Here is a 15087-nt window from a genome sequence, read left to right as displayed (position 1 = left end):
CATTTTTATGCCTTCCAATACAATTTCATTTGATGCCTTACCATACTATGACGTTTTTATGACCTTTTATGCCTTAATATACTATGATGTTTTTTTTGACATTTTATGCTATAGTATACTATGACGTTTTTTGACATTTTTATGCCATACTATACAATGACGTTTTTTTTCATTTTTATGCCTTCCAATACAATTTCATTTGATGCCTTACCATACTATGACGTTTTTATGACCTTTTATGCCTTAATATACTATGATGTTTTTTTTGACATTTTATGCCATAGTATACTATGACGTTTTTTGACATTTTCATGCCATACTATACAATGACGTTTTTTTTCATTTTTATGCCTTCCAATACAATTTCATTTGATGCCTTACCATACTATGACGTTTTTATGACCTTTTATGCCTTAATATACTATGGAGTTTTTTGACATTTTATGCCATAGTATACTATGACGTTTTTTGACATTTTTATGCCATCCTATACTATGACGTTATTTGTCATTTTTATGCCTTCCAATACAATCTTATTTGATGCCTTACCATACTATGACGTTTTTATGACCTTTTATGACTTAATATACTATGATGTTTTTTTGACATTTTATGGCATAGTATACTATGACGTTTNATGCCATAAGTATACTATGACTTTTTTTGACATTTTTATGCCATACTATACAATGACGTTTTTTGTCATTTTTATGCCTTCCAATACAATTTCATTAGATGCCTTACCATACTATGACGTTTTTATGACCTTTTATGCCTTAATATACTCTGATGTTTTTTTGACATTTCATGCCATACTATACTATGACGTTTTTTGACATTTTTATGCCTTACTGTACTATATTGTTTCATTCTTCACCATACTATGACGTTTTTATGGCCTTTTATGCCTTAATATACTATGATGTTTTTTTGACATTTTATGCCATACATTAATATGACGTTTTTTGACATTTTTATGCCTTACTGTACTATGTTGTTTTATTCCTTACTATACTATGACGTTTCTATGACCTTTTATTCCTTAATATACTATTATGTTTCTTGACATTTTTATGCCATACTATACTATGACGTTGTTTTTGTCATTTTTATGCCATACTGTACTTTGTCGTTGTATTTCTTACCATGCTATGATGTTTTTATAACATTTCATGCCTTAATATATTATGATGTTTTCTTTTGACATTTTATGCCATACTATACTATGACGTTTTTATGCCTTAATATACTATGACTTTTTTATGACTTTTTATGTCTTACTATACTATGTCATTTTTATGAAGTGTTTATGACTTTTTATGCCTTTCTATAACAAGATTCTTTTGTGCCTCACTATATTATGACATTTCATGCCTTACTATACTGTCATTTTTATGCCTTACTACACTATGTTTTTCTATCATTTTTTATGACTTACTAAATTATGACTTTTATGACTTTTTATGCCTTTTTATACAATATTTTTTTGTGCCTTACTATACTATGACTTTTTTTTTTACTCTTTATGCNAACTTTTTATGCAATATTTTTTTTGTGCCTTACTATACTATGACTTTTTTTTTTTACTCTTTATGCCTTACTTTATTTAGTATGATGTTTTTATGCCTTACTATATTACGACTTTTATGCCTTACTACTATGACTTTTTTATGCCTTACTATTCCATGAGTTGTTTATGACTTTTTATGCCTTACTATATTGTGATGTTTTTATGACTTTATTCCTTATCATGTTTTCATGATACTATGACCTTTTTATTACTTATTATACTGTGACATTTGTATACCGTACTGTTATGACTCAGCTCGCAATCAGGGAAAAAGGGAAGCAATGAAAACCAGTTAGTATTTTCAAAGACAATTTATTGCATAGTCAGGAGGGTCAATAAGTAAAAAAAATTACAAACAAGGTTATAGTGTAACTAAAGGAGAGGAACAGGGCAAAATGGATGCTTTCTTAACTCAAAAACAAAACATAACCAAAAGATGAGTCTACCGTACAGGGAGTTACAAATCTCAATTCTTTTTTTACTAAAAGTGAGATGAAACAAAAGAGCGTACCTATGCTCAGTCTAAAATCCAAAATGAGAGGAAGTAGCACCCCTGTTCTTTCTAAGTGTAAAATGCACAATCAGTATCTAAGTCCTAGCCCAGTCCCCACAGGCAATACTATTACCTCAGACATGAATCACAGTGTATACAAAACATTCACAATCACAAGAGGTACAGAGGCGAGCTGCTGCGGATAATGTGCTGTCCAGGCTTTTGAACTCTTTCTTCTTCTGAATGCCAGAATGTCTGCAGTTGTGGTGTGCGCTGGCTGGATGATTGCCACATCTATGAGGAAAGAAAGCTGTGGAACTGGAGACTCCTTCCCTCTGCTCCGACCAATCCCGTCCCGGGGTCCATGCAGGCTTTTCATGCCTTTAAAGTCTTACTGTGTCTTTTTATGCCTTTTACTATATTATGACTTTTCCATGCCATACTATACTAGACTTTTTTTTACTTTTAATGCATTTCTATGTCGTTTTATGCCTTTTTATGCCTTTCTATACTATGACAGTTTTATGCCCTACTATACTACGTCTTTTATGCCTTTTTATGGCTTACTATATTATAGCATTTCTATGCGATAATACACTATTCTTTTTTGCCTAACTATACTATGACGTGCCTTACTATAGTATACTTACTATACCATGTCGTTTTTTTACTTTTTATGCCTAACTTTATTATGACTTTTCTATGCCATACTATACTAGACTTTTTATACCTTGCTATACTATATCATTTTTATGACTTTTTATGCCATACTATGACGTTTTTATGACTTTTTTTACCTTACTATTCTATGTCATTTTTATACCTTACTATACTATGATGTTTTTATGACTTTTTATGCCTTGCTATACTGTGTCGTTCTATCGTTTTTTATGACTTACTATATTATGACTTTTATGCCTTACTATACTAGGACGTTTTTATGCCTTACTATACTACGACATTTTTATGCTTTACTATACTATGACTTTATTATGACTTTTTATGCCTTACTATACTATGACTTTTTATGACTTACTATATTATGACTTTTTATGCCTTACTATACTGTGATGTTTTTTTGACATTTTATGCCATACTATACAATGACGTTTTTTGTCATTTTTATGCCTTCCAATACAATTTCATTGACGCCTTACCATTCTATGACGTTTTTATAACCTTTTATGCCTTAATATACTATGGTGTTTTTTTGACATTTTATGCCATAGTATACTATGACGTTGTTTTTGGCATTTCTAGGCCTCACTATACTATACCGTTGTATTGCTTACCATACTTTGACGTTTTTATGACCTTTTATGACTTAATATACTATGATGTTTTTTTGACATTTTATGCCATAGTATACTATGACGTTTTTTGACATTTTTATGCCATACTATACAATGACGTTTTTTGTCATTTTTATGCCTTCCACTACAATTTCATTGATGCCTTACCATTCTATGACGTTTTTATAACCTTTTATACCTTAATATACTATGGTGTTTTTTTGACATTTTATGCCATAGTATACTATGACGTTGTTTTTGGCATTTCTAGGCCTCACTATACTATACCGTTGTATTGCTTACCATACTTTGACGTTTTTATGACCTTTTATGCCTTAATATACTATGATGTTTTTTTGACATTTTATGCCATAGTATACTATGACGTTTTTTGACATTTTTATGCCATACTATACAATTGCGTTTTTTGTCATTTTTATGCCTTCCAATACAATTTCATTTGATGCCTTACCATACTATGACGTTTTTATGACCTTTTATGCCTTAATATACTATGGTGTTTTTTTGACATTTTATGCCATAGTATACTATGACGTTTTTTGACATTTTTATGCCATACTATACAATGACGTTTTTTGTCATTTTTATGCCTTCCAATACAATTTCATTTGATGCCTTACCATACTATGACGTTTTTATGACCTTTTATGCCTTAATATACTATGGTGTTTTTTTGACATTTTATGCCATAGTATACTATGACGTTTTTTGACATTTTTATGCCATACTATACAATGACGTTTTTTGTCATTTTTATGCCTTCCAATACAATTTCATTTGATGCCTTACCATACTATGACGTTTTTATGACCTTTTATGCCTTAATATACTATGATGTTTTTTTGACATTTTATGCCATAGTATACTATGACGTTTTTTGACATTTTTATGCCATACTATACAATGACGTTTTTTGTCATTTTTATGCCTTCCAATACAATTTCATTTGATGCCTTACCATACTATGACGTTTTTATGACCTTTTATGCCTTAATATACTATGATGTTTTTTTGACATTTTATGCCATAGTATACTATGACGTTTTTTGACATTTTTATGCCATACTATACAATGACGTTTTTTGTCATTTTTATGCCTTCCAATACAATTTCATTTGATGCCTTACCATACTATGACGTTTTTATGACCTTTTATGCCTTAATATACTATGATGTTTTTTTGACATTTTATGCCATAGTATACTATGACGTTTTTTGACATTTTTATGCCATACTATACAATGACGTTTTTTGTCATTTTTATGCCTTCCAATACAATTTCATTTGATGCCTTACCATACTATGACGTTTTTATGACCTTTTATGCCTTAATATACTATGATGTTTTTTTGACATTTTATGCCATAGTATACTATGACGTTTTTTGACATTTTTATGCCATACTATACAATGACGTTTTTTGTCATTTTTATGCCTTCCAATACAATTTCATTTGATGCCTTACCATACTATGACGTTTTTATGACCTTTTATGCCTTAATATACTATGATGTTTTTTTGACATTTTATGCCATAGTATACTATGACGTTTTTTGACATTTTTATGCCATACTATACAATGACGTTTTTTGTCATTTTTATGCCTTCCAATACAATTTCATTTGATGCCTTACCATACTATGACGTTTTTATGACCTTTTATGCCTTAATATACTATGATGTTTTTTTGACATTTTATGCCATAGTATACTATGACGTTTTTTGACATTTTTATGCCATACTATACAATGACGTTTTTTGTCATTTTTATGCCTTCCAATACAATTTCATTTGATGCCTTACCATACTATGACGTTTTTATGACCTTTTATGCCTTAATATACTATGATGTTTTTTTGACATTTTATGCCATAGTATACTATGACGTTTTTTGACATTTTTATGCCATACTATACAATGACGTTTTTTGTCATTTTTATGCCTTCCAATACAATTTCATTTGATGCCTTACCATACTATGACGTTTTTATGACCTTTTATGCCTTAATATACTATGATGTTTTTTTGACATTTTATGCCATAGTATACTATGACGTTTTTTGACATTTTTATGCCATACTATACAATGACGTTTTTTGTCATTTTTATGCCTTCCAATACAATTTCATTTGATGCCTTACCATACTATGACGTTTTTATGACCTTTTATGCCTTAATATACTATGATGTTTTTTTGACATTTTATGCCATAGTATACTATGACGTTTTTTGACATTTTTATGCCATACTATACAATGACGTTTTTTGTCATTTTTATGCCTTCCAATACAATTTCATTTGATTCCTTACCATACTATGACGTTTTTATGACCTTTTATGCCTTAATATACTATGATGTTTTTTTGACATTTTATGCCATACTATACTATGACGTTTTTTGACATTTTTATGCCATACTATACTATGACGTTTTTTGTCATTTTTATGCCTTCCAATACAATTTCATTTGATTCCTTACCATACTATGACGTTTTTATGACCTTTTATGCCTTAATATACTATGATGTTTTTTTGACATTTTATGCCATACTATACTATGACGTTTTTTGACATTTTTATGCCATACTATACTATGACGTTTTTTGTCATTTTTATGCCTTCCAATACAATTTCATTTGATTCCTTACCATACTATGACGTTTTTATGACCTTTTATGCCTTAATATACTATGATGTTTTTTTGACATTTTATGCCATACTATACTATGACGTTTTTTGACATTTTTATGCCATACTATACTATGACGTTTTTTGACATTTTTATGCCATACTATACTATGACGTTTTTTGACATTTTTATGCCATACTATACTATGACGTTTTTTGACATTTTTATGCCATACTATACTATGACGTTTTTTGACATTTTTATGCCATACTATACTATGACGTTTTTTGACATTTTTATGCCATACTATACTATGACATTTTTTGACATTTTTATGCCATACTATACTATGACGTTTTTTGACATTTTTATGCCATACTATACTATGACGTTTTTTGACATTTTTATGCCATACTATACTATGACGTTTTTTGACATTTTTATGCCATACTATACTATGACGTTTTTTGACATTTTTATGCCATACTATACTATGACGTTTTTTGACATTTTTATGCCATACTATACTATGACGTTTTTGGACATTTTTATGCCATACTATACTATGACGTTTTTTGACATTTTTATGCCATACTATACTATGACGTTTTTTGACATTTTTATGCCATACTATACTATGACGTTTTTTGACATTTTTATGCCATACTATACTATGACGTTTTTGGTCATTTTTATGCCTTCCAATACAATTTCATTTGATTCCTTACCATACTTTGACGTTTTTATGACCTTTTATGCCTTAATATACTATGATGTTTTTTTGACATTTTATGCCATAGTATACTATGACGTTTTTTGACATTTTTATGCCATACTATACAATTACGTTTTTTGTCATTTTTATGCCTTCCAATACAATTTCATTTGATTCCTTACCATACTATGACGTTTTTATGACCTTTTATGCCTTAATATACTATGATGTTTTTTTGACATTTTATGCCATACTATACTATGACGTTTTTTGACATTTTTATGCCATACTATACTATGACGTTTTTTGTCATTTTTATGCCTTCCAATACAATTTCATTTGATGCCTTACCCATATTATGACGTTTTTATGGCCTTTTATGCCTTAATATACTATGGTGTTTTTTTGACATTTCATGACATACTATACTACGACGTTTTTTTGGCATTTTTATGCCTTACTGTACTATATTGTTTTATTCTTTACCATACTATGACCTTTTATGCCTTAATATACTATGGTGTTGTTTTGATATTTCATGCCATAGTATACTATGACGTTGGTTTTGGTATTTCTAGGCCTGACTATACTATACCGGTGTATTGCTTACCATACTTTGACGTTTTTATGACCTTTTATGCCTTAATATACTATGGTGTTTTTTTGATATTTCATGCCATAGTATACTATGACGTTGTTTTTGGTATTTCTAGGCCTGACTATACTATACCGTTGTATTGCTTACCATACTTTGACGTTTTTATGGCCTTTTATGCCTTAATACACTAAGGTGTGTTATTGACATTTTATGGCAGACTATACTATGACGGTTTTTGACATTTTTATTCCTTCCAATATAATCTCATTTGATGCCTTACCATACTATGACGTTTTATGCCATACTATACTATCACATTGTTTTTGGCATTTCTAGGCCTAACTATACAATTTCATTTGATGCCTTACCATACTATGACGTTTTATGCCATACTATACTATCACATTGTTTTTGGCATTTCTAGGCCTAACTATACAATTTCATTTGATGCCTTACCATACTATGACGTTTTTATGACCTTTTATGCCTTAATATACTATGATGTTTTTTTGACGTTTTATGCCATACTATACTATGACATTGTTTTTGGCATTTCTAGGCCTAACTATACAATTTCATTTGATGCCTTACCATACTATGACGTTTTATGCCATACTATACTATGACGTTTTTTGACATTTTTATTCCTTCCAATATAATCTCATTTGATGCCTTACCATACTATGACTTTTTTTTGCCTTACTATCATGACTTTTTCGTGACTTTTAATGCCTTACTATACTATCACTTTTCTATGCTTTACTATACTATGATGTTTTTACGCCTTTTTATGCCTTAAAGTCAACATCTTTTTTTTTTTTTATGAGGGGTGGTGGGGTTGTTGCTTCCCTACCAATGTTAAGACCAAAACTATGCCCTTGAATCTAGCTACAATTTTAATTTTCAAAAAGTCATGTTACTTCATCCTGATAAATTCCTATTTATATCGTGAATAATCGTAGTTGCTAGAAAAAATGCTTTAACTTATGCACTAATTTATTTAAGCTTTTATATAAATGTCAATTTTGTCTCTAAAAGCTTCATTCATTATAGTTGCCTCAAGGACCCTTTCTGTCCTTTGTGTGACACAGTGCACAACGACCTAGTGGTTAAAGAATTCATCCTACATCTGTACATTGTGTAAACATGGTTGGCCTGAACAGCCTCACAGGGTTCCTGTGATACATTTGCAACTATTCACATCTTGAGTCAGCAAACTGTCCATTCAAAACCTTAGAGATAGAATGTTGATCACATACTGTGCAGCATGAAAAGGTTTCTCCAAAAATACTTTGATGTTATGGCATCTTCCTTAAACAACCAAGGAATCGGGCAGAAAAACAGAAGTTTAATCCTGATTTTAAGGTCATCTTTAAAAGCTTAAAAAACAAGTAGTACATGAAGTCTATCAAGCGCAGTGCATGTGGATCGTACGCTCTTCATTTACTTTCAATTGAAATGTTTACATGTTTATACCTGTGTCAGAAATAAGATGTAACACAGCCAGCTCTACATTGAGTCAATGTAATGTTCACATTGAGATGGTTACCCTGCTGTATGTAAATGATGCAGCAGTGGTTAAAGTGTTGACACACGACGGGTTCATTGTTAAGTGTGTGCTCATTGAATGTTTATAACATTAAATGCGCGCAAGGCACTTGCGAGCCACCGTGCGCCCGGGTCCCCGGTACGGCTCATGTGTGTCTATCTAGTCCACAACTGACATAATTACTGACATCTAACTAGAGCTCACTCTAATATTGTAAATCCTATTTTAATCCTGTTTGAGCAAACATCCAGTTAAAAAATGAATACAGCATATTTAGTGGCATTGAATCCTGTAGTTGCAACAAAACTACCAAGGCAGTGTTATAACTACCACTGAAAGATTTCTATAGTGACTGAGAATAGAGAAGTATATATTTATTGCTACCGTGTTACCCCATTCATGAAATGTGTTAGATGAAAATAATTATCTGAAATATTGTCCAAGGGGAAATTGAATGAGACAAACAAGACATAACCCAGCTCAGTGAAGGGTAAAGGGCAATATTCTACTCCTGCTGTGACTCTTTGGAAACTGATGGAGCTACTTTGTAATCAGAGTGGACATTTCTCATTCCCTGTGTTTCTCTGTTTTCCCCCTCCCTCTGTTCACAGACCCAGAGAGTGGTGATCTGGCAGAGAGCTTGGTAGAGGTTGCGCAGAAACATTGTGTCAGACTAGCATGTCAGAGGGGACAGCTGGCCCATCATCAGAGCAGGGAGGACCCTGAGGTGAAAAAAGAAGGGCATCAGCGAGCAAGCCTCAAGACTAAGGAATCAGCTGGTCACTACGCCACCAATCTGGCTGAGTCAGTACTACAAGACGCCTTCATACGCCTCTCTCAAGATGAAACCTCCTTTGTCTCTGAGGCTGCTGTCAGCGTGTCCCTTGCAAGTTGTCCATCCAACTCCAGTGGTCCTTCAAAGACCAAAGAGCCTTCCAAGCAGCGTACATGCTCTTTTGAACTCCCCAAGATTGTTATAGTTCAAAGCCCAGACAGCTCTGACGGAGCTGCAGAATGGCCAGAGACCCAGGTGTCTCATGTGCCCGACCAGGATCTCACTGCCAAAGCCAGAGAGGTGCCAGAGAATGGGACACAGGCTCACATTCCCCACCACAACAGAGGGCACTCTTCCAAACATGTAGAAGTGGCTTTGGCCTGTGCTGCCAGTGTTATTGGTACCATCACTACGCCACAGCTGACAGAACAGCTCACCATGGAATCTGCTTCAGAGGAGGACACAGAGGAGGAACTACAGGACCCAGAAGAGCGTGGTGACTACTCCCTCTCCTCAGCCATGTGTGGCGTAGCTCAGGTAGCTGGTGCTGTAGCAGCTGTGGAGATAACAGAGGAGTCAGGGGAGGGAGGCAATTCTGACGCAGATTCCGCCGATGTCTACACAGCATCCCACGGCCTGATGTCTGCTGCCGAGGCCTCTGCAGCCTTCACACTGCACTGCAGTGTGTCACAGGGTACCAGTGTTGAAGCATTCCGTGCCAACATTGCTGAAGTCCTGCACAGGGAAGCAGCAGAGGTGCTGACTCAGCCACAAGGCTACAGGAGTGTGGCTCACTTGCTGGAGGCCACACATAACAAGATAGTAGATGGCATTACTTGTCCAAAAAAATCCTACATGGATGAAAGAGAGGTGGATGACTTAATAAATGAGGTTGCAGACAGCCTATTTAAGCATGCTTTAGAGAAAGCAAAAAAAAAAAAAGAACTGGAGGGGACTGGAAAAGATGCACCAAGCCTTCAGGTTTGTCTGCAGGACAGTGTAAACAATTTGCTGTTTGATATCCTTTGCCTGACACAGAAGAAAATCAGTCACATCTCTAGATTTGACCAAGGGTCAGTTGAGACACAAGAGGGTGATACTTGTGCTAGGGAGCCTGCTATGACCAAGGAGAGCAAGGATCCATTAAGTCAGTTACACTGGTTAGTTGGCCATAGCCAGTCCATTAATAGTGAGAACCACAGTGGCACGCTGAACTTCACAGATAAGTTCACCATGGTTTCTGGGCTGAAGGAGAAATATATGCTTGAGGAAAGTGATCTTGTATCTTCCTCCACAGCACACAGCAAAGAGCAACAGCAGCAGTTGTTGTGCAGACAAAGTCAGTCTAAATCCACCTCCTTGCCTGCCAAGGACTTCGCTGACCACCAGCTGATCCAGCAGGGCAGTGGGGCCATCAGAGAACCTTTGAGTGAAATCCCAGTTCATAGCACCGACAGGCGGGGACGACTAGTGACAGGAGGTGACAGCAGGCAGTCCTCCCTCACGCCCCAGTCCTCCATCAATTCTTGCAGTTCTCTGCTCTCTTTTCGAATGGACTCAGAATCCAGGACACCTATTACCTGCTACGCTGATGATTTGGCTGCTACAGTGGTGTCTATGGCCACAGAATTAGCAGCCATCTGCCTGGAGAACTCCACTGGGAAACAACCCTGGTTCTGTGCCCTAAAAGGGGCATCTACTGAAGGCCCAGAAGCCTACGTCATCCCCGCTTGCCGCACAGTGCTCAGGAGGAAAGAGGGTCAGAGCAGCAATGCTGCCTCCAAGAAGCATCGGGCGCCACGCCTCAGTGAGATCAAGAGAAAAACAGAGGAGCAACCAGAACTGATGGAGCGGCTTGTGAACCGGGTGGTGGACGAGTCGGTCAACCCCGATGAACCACAGGACCCATTTGCCCTCTTTGCCTCAGAAGTCACAGCTAGGATCATGAACTGCCCTGAGCTTAATGTGGTAGATACATCCAAAGCAGGCCAGCCACGCAGCAGGTTGCAATGTGAGAGATGGAGCCGTGGGAAGGCATCTAGTTATGAGAGCATTCCAGAAGAAGACGCAGACCCCTCAGGCACACCCAACACACTGGGGCCTGGCAGTCGGTTAGGTCAGAACTTGAGTCGTGGCAGCTCAATCTCTAAGCAGTCCAGCTGTGAGAGCATCACTGATGAGTTCTCACGGTTCATGGTAAACCAGATGGAGACTGAGGGCAGGGGCTTTGACCTTCTGCTGGACTACTACGCAGGGAAAAATGCCAGCAGCATTCTGACCGCAGCTGTGCAACAGGCTGCATCAAAGAAAAATGGTCACCTTAATGTCAGGGCCTCATCCTGCCTGTCCAAACAGTCCAGCACAGAGAGCATCACAGAGGAGTTCTACAGGTTTATGCTTCGGGACATGGATAAGGAAAACAAAGAGTATGGCATTGCTAAGACTAAAGAATGGAGCAACAGTCTGTTTCCCCCTTCTCCTAGGACACCCTTCTGCATACGACAGTCTTCTGTCCCAGACCGGCGCTCCTCAGACTCACGGCTGACTGTCAACTCACCCATTAAAGCCAACTCTTTTGATGGATTCGCCCGCAATGTGCATGGAGACACGCTGAATATCTACCCCACCAACTCAGTGTCAGCCATGGGACTGTGTAAGTCAGACTCCTGCCTCTATCAAAGGGGTAAGACTGACCAGATAACTGATATGCTGATTCATGAGACCTGGTCAAGCTCCATTGAGTCCTTGATGAGAAAGAATAAGATCATTGCTGATCCCGAGGATAGTATTGAGCTGGAGGCTGCAGGAGACTCCCAGCCCCATGTGCAGCAGTTTGCCAATCGCCTGGCAGCTGACATAGTGGATATTGGCAAGTCTGCACTTGGGGGCCAGCAAGATGTAGCTGGGGGAATGCTTGGATCACACATGCCTGTTGGTGAAAGAAGGAGGGGGTTCAAACAATCTCATCTAAGTTGCAGTCGCAGTCGGTCAAGCCAGGAGCAAGCTGGTACTGGAGTAGGGTCAGGGACTAGTGACAGCAGTGCACCCCGCATGAGGGGCCCCAGAGATGTACCACTGATCCACATTGAGGGAGATCAGAAGGATGAGGAGACCCCTTCAAACCTTGAAAGGCCTGAAGGAGGACCTCAGGAAACACCCCCAGACATGTCAGCTACCAAGCATGCAGAGAGAGCTACAGCCAGCGGCAGCAGGTATTACACTGTTCACAGTCCTGTCCTGACAGTCAGACCCCTCCTTCTGGCAGAATCTGCTTTTTCAGAATCATCACACTGTAGATGTGAAGAGTAGATACTGATCTATGTGACACAAGTAAGAGAAAAAAATGAAGAATCACATGGTTATTTTTAAGATGAACAATAAACATAACAGAAAATCAGTACTAAAGAAATAACATCTAACTGTCCAAGTTTACCAAAGGTATTTTGTAAAGGTTGATCAAAGAGTGACTGGCACACCAAGGATCTACTCCCAAGGAAAACTAATCTATTTTAGCAGTGTGTGGGGTTTGACAAACCTTTGGCTAGGCTGTGACTCACACTGTCTGGGTGATGTACTGTGTGTGCAGAAAGCTTTTAGTGGCTTCATCTTTTATCCGCTGTGGGGCTGTTGAACTCACCTTGATCAGTACAATCTGCACCCACGCTTGTCTAACACACTAAAACCACTTGACACTTATAGGTATCTAGATTGCAGTGACACAGCTAAAATAACAAGGGTCGCATTAGATGAAAGCTTGCTTGAGTTGCTTAAGTTGTTTAGCAGCAGGTTAGCTGAAGAATGGTGTTCATATTAAGTCAACTCATGTGTAATAAGTGTATGTAATCCTTCTGATTAGTACATTGTTAGATATGGCCAGTCTTACATGTCTTATTCAAACCACTGACATTTTAGCAAGGGCTCAGCAAGGTGGCAAGATTCACTCTAATTCTAAAATCTCAGTGTCTGAGTGGACTTTCAGAGGAGGCAGCAGAGCGTAGACTCTCCCAGGAGACGTTTTAATAGATATTCTGGGGGTAATGAAGACTAGAGGAATCCATGATGCAACTCAGTCTGGAATCAAAGGAACCTGCTGAAGTGGAAAGAGATGCAAACGAGCAAGAGGGATTACATAGAGGAAAGCAACAAATCAAGATGTGAGAAATCAGTTGTAATCTAATAGTATTTTGTATTTTGTTTTAAAGAAATTTAGATGCTCAAAATAAGACATGTTCAATAGTGAATGAGAGGAAAAACAGCTCCCACAGCACGGCAGAGTCAAAAGATGTGTTCCTTTTTACTTGACAATACATGTAATCCAGGAACAAGTGGAGTGCATCTGTTTGTCCCTTGTGTAAGTGTGGAACTCAATCACTCGCCTAGTCAATAAAACCTGATTTCCCTCTGGAATTGTCGAGGATGGCAGCCCTCAATCATCTGATTATGTCTTTAATTTAATCAGCTTCCTGAAAAAGAAACTGAAAATCCAACAGTGCCTCAGGGGAATGCAGTTTGCTGACACAGTAAAGATATTGGAATGAATTAGCTTTCTTTTTATGAAGTGCATAGTTATTTCAGATTGCAAAGGCTTGTCATTTGTATGAAGTTACTGTACTATCTATCATTTTTAGGGCAGAAACTGTGCCAATACTACCTTTTAAAATGTATTTTAGTTACAACAAAACTTAATGTTTGCTGAGGAGGAACAACACTGAAAAAAACAGCCAACGCTAACCACACATCACAGCAGACACTGTGCACATCTGGTCGATGGTTTTCCCACCATCTTGCGGTTTGCTTTCCCCAGCAGTGAGAGGGACAGGCCAGCTGTGGCGGTGGCTGCAGTAGTGAAGAGTGACAAGCGTTCTATGAGTGCTAGCAGTGAAGAGAGCATGGGAAGCTGGTCCCATATAAGCCCTGAGGATGATCCCCACGAGGAGACCAGTAGTTTTATCCAGCTGAGCGAGGGGTCAGTAACCGTTGCTCCTTGATGCTGCTCCAAACGCTGCCACTCTCACCCTCACCCCCACTCTCATTGGCCCATTGCTACTGACACTTGCGCTCTCCTGTGCTAATGCCAATTTACTCCCTGCTGCTGCAATATCCACGCCTGCTGAGGTGGTGTATGGCAGATATGTCACTCCACAAAACCCTCTCTGCTAGACTCTGCCTGCACCCCACGCACAACTACCTGCAGTATTGGGCTGCAGTGGAACAGGGCTGTGATCGCTCACATCAAAAGCCCTCTAGAGCAGAACATTTGCAACACCATTCTCTGCTCATCAAATTCTCATTTGTTTTAACTACACCAACTTTTTCAACTTTTACGAAATAGAGTGGAGTCACTGCTCTGTGCTCACTAGTTGAAATAAGCTAATAGTAGTAGTCAGTCTGCTTTCTCTTTGCCTTATAAAACAGGTGCCATAATAATGGACCAAATAAGTTAAT

General features: G+C 37.2%; 1 protein-coding gene across 1 annotated transcript in view; it reads left to right on the top strand.

The window, feature by feature from the left end:
* Positions 1-15087, top strand: part of sphkap (SPHK1 interactor, AKAP domain containing) — a 50259-nt gene that overhangs the window by 31709 nt on the left and 3463 nt on the right. Inside the window, exons 7-8 of the mRNA XM_022748473.1 lie at positions 9479-12854; positions 14450-14608. Of these exons, the coding sequence (XP_022604194.1) occupies positions 9479-12854; positions 14450-14608 (3535 nt within the window). The remainder of the gene's footprint in view (positions 1-9478; positions 12855-14449; positions 14609-15087) is intronic.

Source organism: Seriola dumerili, unplaced genomic scaffold, assembly GCF_002260705.1.
Source record: "Seriola dumerili isolate Sdu_G_001 unplaced genomic scaffold, Sdu_1.0 BDQW01000122.1, whole genome shotgun sequence".
Lineage (NCBI taxonomy): Eukaryota > Metazoa > Chordata > Actinopteri > Carangiformes > Carangidae > Seriola > Seriola dumerili.
The sequence above is the reverse complement of the archived record's forward strand: the minus strand, read 5'-3'. Positions and strand labels throughout refer to the sequence as shown.